This window comes from Sinocyclocheilus grahami, unplaced genomic scaffold, assembly GCF_001515645.1.
Source record: "Sinocyclocheilus grahami isolate Dianchi unplaced genomic scaffold, SAMN03320097.WGS_v1.1 scaffold17.1, whole genome shotgun sequence".
Classification (NCBI taxonomy): domain Eukaryota; kingdom Metazoa; phylum Chordata; class Actinopteri; order Cypriniformes; family Cyprinidae; genus Sinocyclocheilus; species Sinocyclocheilus grahami.
Window position 1 is genome coordinate 4,507,789 of NW_015505196.1, and position 5,834 is coordinate 4,513,622.

Sequence of the window (5,834 nt, forward strand, 5' to 3'; positions counted from 1 at the left end):
AAATGGCTCCAAATAAAAAAAAAAAAAAAAAAAAAAAAGCATAATTTTCTCAAATTTATTCCCACAATGTGTCACTGTTTATAATATCTTTGCTCTAGAGGATCTATGGGCCCTATTTTCCTGGAGGTCACTACTACTATGTGAGGACTGGACCTCTGTTTCCATTTCTATGGTCCCTCCTGCCTCGTCCAGTCCCGGCCCCGGCCCCGGCCCCGGCTCCTTCCCCCGCTCTGACTCCGGCCCCAGCAGCCACAGCCTCACCCAGACCTCCAGTCATCAGCACAACTGTCCGAGGAGATGGCTGACCGTTGAGCAGGAGTCGTTTTGTAGCTGAACAATGACCAAATGTTTTATTTAAAGTTCCTTTGAATTTTAAGTAATGCTTTCAATAAACATAATGAATTAAACATATTTAACATGCTATTCAGTTGTTATTTAGAAATAATGAAAACAACTTTTCCTTTTAACATTTATTTAGTTGGTAAACCCTTCATTAGAGAAATACGTTTTCTATACACTGCTCCTGAATACACTTATGACCTACACTCTTAAAAATAAAGGTGCTTCACGATGCCATAGAAGAACCTTTTTGTCTAAATGGTTCCATAAAGAACCTTTAACATCTGAAGAACCTTTCTGTTTCACAAAAGGTTCTTTGGGGCGAAAAAAGGTTCTTCAGATTATAAAAAGGTAAGAAAGAGATGGTTCTTTAAAGAACCTTTGACTGAATGGTTCTTTGTGGAACCAAAAATGGTTCTTCTATGGCATCGCTTGAAGAACCTTTTGAAGCACCTTTATTTTTAAGAGTGTACATATTTATAATCATTGCAGTCAACCAATTATTTATTTATTTATTTTTTGGAAAAATATCCAACAACTAGCTGCCCTAGCTATATGACCAAATGCCAATTTAAAACATGCATAGACACCCAAAATTATGAAGTGAAAATAATTTCTGAATGAATCTTCAGTCATTTCAAATTGTACCTCGGTAGTGTTGTTTAATGTAATGGTCAATGTATGCAACTCTGAGGCACTATGCACTAGGTGTGGTGCAAGTGTCAACAGACCAAGAGGTGGGTATGTAATTTTGAGATTTTGAGATTGTTTTGGGTGGGACAGTATGACTATGAGTCACTACACACTTACTGTAATAAACACAGTCTATCTTAGGAGGAAATGTCTTCAGATGAATCTTAGCAGTCTATGCACTGTCTTAATTTTTTCAAATGGAGTTTTGTTTGCATATCCAGTCATGTTTGAGGACTTCCTGGTTGTTTCGTTAAAACGGTTGTCTGTGTCTGCATTCCTGTTTGGTCTGAACCCAACTTAATTTATTGTTATCTCACCACAATGTGAAATTAGTATAGTTCTAACTGTGGGAATGAGAGAATTATACTGAACCAAAGTGCCTTTTCAGAAGCTAACTGTGGTTTTGCTTTAATCAACATTGGAAAGGCGAAATCAGTGAGATGCAACCTCAGATGAAACAAAGGATTTTGGTGTGGGTGAACGCAACGTTGTGATATATTGAAACAAAGCTGATTTCTTCATTCTCTGATGCTTACATGCTATCACGTTTCTATGGTAAAATGTACACACTGTGAGAATAAATGACATTCACCAACAGACTACCACAAAATACACACAGTTTTTATGATCAAATTCATCTTTTATTCATTGACTTTTAGTACTATAAAACTCAACCAATATATCAAATCAACTCGTCTGGATACGTTGAATGTTTCAAAATGGGTTAATTTGATGATTCATTCAGACACTAAGTGTTCTCTGGATTGTACAATTAAATTATGGTCTGAGGTTTTATATTGTCTGAGGTCAGAGCCTATTTCCCATGTTTTCTCCAGAGCTGATTGGATGCTTGAGGAAAGGACACTGTTTAAGTACACCCCTCTCCACTTACAATTTTCTGTTGTATTCAAAGGATTTTAAAGTGAGTGCTTGGCTTTTATTCTGTCATGCAATATTAGCTATTAATTTCATATTTTTCCATGCTGTATGGTGCACATTTATTATCTTTATATGACACAAATATGGCTTCAAGCGTTGCTCGCATGTTTTCTAGCTGGAACAACTGGAGTTCTGGTAAGTCACTGATGTTCATCCAGTTAAAACTCGAGTTGTTTAGAAATATTTCAGGGTTACGTTATAGAAATCATACCGCATTCGTGCTAATTCATGCTAATTAATGAATGTTTATTACTTCTCTGTGTGAACGCACTACTGCGTTAATAATCTGAGGTGCAGCAAATAGTGATATTTCATAATTTATAACACTAAATGCATCATTTGAAAGTCACCTTTCACTGATTATGTAACTCAGATACTATTCATTTTCAATCAACCTTTTCACAGATCTCCCCAAATGCTGATTTGATGGAATCAGTCCCAGTGGGAGATATGCCAGCGCAGGGAACCCCAGTGATACAGTCCTCACTGCCTGGATCTGAGGTGTTGGTACAAGCCCAACATGTGCCGCAGCAGTTTAAGCCTGAACCTCCCAGAATGCTCTCTGGTCCTCAGCCACATCTGCCCACTCTGACCAATCCATGGGCATCTCAAACCAACCCCAATACTGGTCTCAGTCAGCTTCCAGAACACTTCCAGTATACTTACCCTATCCTCATGCCCAGCAACCGCAGGTAAGAAACCTTTGTGAATTCACTCGGTTTAATCTCATATATACATATGTATATAGAATATATATAGAATTTAAAATGTTTTTAGCATAAATGAAACACTGTATTGTATTTTTACTGTATTTTTCAGCTTTTTTATTATCCAATTCTTGGACCACAATAAAAGAACCCACCAGTAAGAGTTTTTCCATCATTCATTCAGTGTACAATATCAGAAATATGTGTGGTTTTGTTTGTAGTAAGCAGAAATAACACCACAGGAAGAGCTGACAGACCGTCTGGGTTCAGCAGGTTTATTCTGATTTGAGATCCAAACCCAAACTTAATTAACTTTTGCTATGTGACCCTCAAGCAAGCCTTTGTGTTTTAAACTGTTTGGTAAATTATCAGAAATATTTTGCTGGAGGAAACCTTCTTGTCTGTCTTCTTGTCTGTCTTGATCTGAAGCGTTTTGATTTATTGAGGAAACCCGCTGCACTCAATGTGTCCAAACAAAGAGAGTTTACGTAATACATTGGCTCATCAGTATCAGTAAAATGTGTGCACACTAATAAAATCTCTTTCAGCAATTTGTCAGCTCAGCCTATTTACCATTTATAAATCCCAAGAGGAGTCAACTAGTTCATTCAGTCTTTTCATTGAAGACATCTTTTATTTTTGCATCTTTCTTTCAGAGTTTTTGCACACTTGTCAGTCTTCTAATTCATAACTTTATATTATTTCTCTCTTGCCCCTTTCCATCATCAGTTCTCCTATGGAGTGCCTGGTTTCCAGCATGTAATATCTTCAAGAAGCTACTAAAAACATCTGTTCCATCTTTATTTGACCCTCTAACTCTTTCAATTCTATTTTAATTCTGCTTTATCTATTTATCTTATTTTTATTAAAAAACAAAAAAACTAAAACAAAAAAAAACACTAGCTTTCTATTTTTTTCTATGCTATCTACTTGTTTTTCTTTGTGTGTGTGTGTGTGTGTGTATATATGTGTGTGTATATATATATATATATATATATAAATACCTTGCTAGTCTAACTGAGACTTGTCATTTGCACTTACATATTCTTGTTCTTTTGTTAGTTTTTGATTGCTTCTGTTGTCCTCATTTGTAAGTCGCTTTGGATAAAAGCGTCTGCTAAATGTAAATGTAAATGTAACATCTCAACAATATTCCGCTAATGCAGTTCCAGCTTCACAGCCATTAATGACAAAAAACAAACAACACAAGCCTCTAAACCAGCCTCAGCAACAGCAGGTATATCAACACAAACTTTCTGGATTCAAGCAGCTCTAGCTTTTTGAAAAAATAGTCTAATATATCATATGTTTTTCCACAGGTTCATCAATTTCTTTACATGGTTCCACAAATTCAACAACGAATGGTAAATTAATAAATTTAAATAGCTTTCAAATGGAATATTTATTCATCATAAGTATGTTTTATTTGGGTGTAATTCCTTATGTTAATGCATTTTTAAAGGCTGGACCATATGGTGGATTGCGCTATGAGGAACTTCAGGTAAAATTAGACCGCAATGATGTTTAAAAGTCTTAGAACAATAGTGAAGATGCTTCTTATAGCATTAATCTGGTTATATTATTATATTATATTATATTATATTACAGCCACATATATTATATTATATTATTAGTATTTGGTTTGTCCCCATTTTTTAAATTCATGTCAATGTCACATATTTTCTTATTTTATTAGTGACCTAAAAAAGAAGACTTTGATATACAGTATTTCTTCTCATAACTTCTGACACCACTGTATCTTTATTTGTTATTTTTTTAAATGGATTGGACACACAGAACATGGGACGCATGCGTCGTGTTGACTTGCACATGCCTGCACTTAGAGGCGATGTTTGTCCTGTAGCTGGACCACAACCTGTTGTACCTGTTAGCCCTTTAAGACTGACCAAGACCTTCCACCCCAGCACCTTTCTGACCATTCTGACCATTTGTGCTACCCGCTCAGACTGTGCTACCTCCCATCAAAAAGATAGGTAGCACAAATCTATAGCGAAAAATGCTACCTATCAGATTGTGCTACCAGCATCTTATTCAAATGGTTTGTGGCTCTTTTTAATGTCCATACTTACCCCTACCCTAAACATACCCGTCCACACGTACCCTTACCCTAAACTTACCATTAAAACAATATAAATATATTTTTGGTAGAACAATCTGACAGGTAGCATGCTTCGTTGGTACACCGGCAACTTCTTAAGTTCAGCTACCCAGCATTGCAGCTGCACCACCCAGTGGGGATGCCATATCTGCGACTGGTGGATCCCATCCAAATAATGGAGCACTGCCAAGTAGGATTGCTAGCGTACAGGACCGTGAGCAAGTGCCGTGTGATCACATCCTGCCTGCTGAAGACCCCTTAGCCAACACTGGACTTTTGGATTCAGATCATTGGACTTTCATTTCTGCAGTTGTGTCCACTGTCCAGCCTGATCCCCATCACAGTGATCCTACATTCCCAACACCAGAATACAAAGAAGCTCTCGTTCCAGCGTCCCCACCACTGCGTTCTGATACTGTCACTAACACTAACACTGATATGTACCCCTAAGACAAATCTTTACTGCAAATATGCATCTTATATCATGCTAATGCTCTATAAATTGGGTTAAGGCAGCATAATGGAAGCTTTTAAATCTTTTTCATAGCAATTCTGGTACTTTTCATGTATTTTTTTGGTTTGTTTATCTGTTACTGTTTCTTTTATTCTATGCACAAGAGATATTTATTTATTTATTTAGTCATTTAGCAGATGCTTTTATCCAAAGCGACTTACAAATGAGGACAACAGAAGCAATCAATTGTAGCATTAAAACAACTAAAAACAGATCCAAAACTAAAAGCTAAAACTTTATAAATACTACCTATACACATTTTAAAAATAAAGAAATGAAATAAAAATGACAAATGCATTATTTCATTTTCAACAAAATTTCAAAACTTAACATTTCAATGAAAAACAAAAAATAAAGCTAAAAACAATTCAAAATATTAAAGAACAAAAGGTATTAGAGTATAATAATGATTCTAACATAACACTAAGCCAAACACCAAAAAAAAAACAACTACATATATGTGTATGTACGACCATACACACATACATATGTATATATACATACACATTTATAAATTCAATAT

The 5,834-nt window shown here is 35.7% G+C and overlaps 1 protein-coding gene across 1 annotated transcript; it reads left to right on the forward strand.

Annotated features, from left to right (window-relative positions):
• Positions 1-2,043: 2,043 nt before the first annotated feature.
• On the forward strand, positions 2,044-5,247 carry ambn (ameloblastin). The gene is given in 7 exon segments (XM_071582290.1): positions 2,044-2,106; positions 2,377-2,631; positions 2,634-2,663; positions 3,998-4,042; positions 4,141-4,179; positions 4,476-4,647; positions 4,898-5,247. Coding segments are annotated over 7 exon segments (954 nt in total).
• The last annotated feature ends 587 nt before the right edge of the window (positions 5,248-5,834 follow it).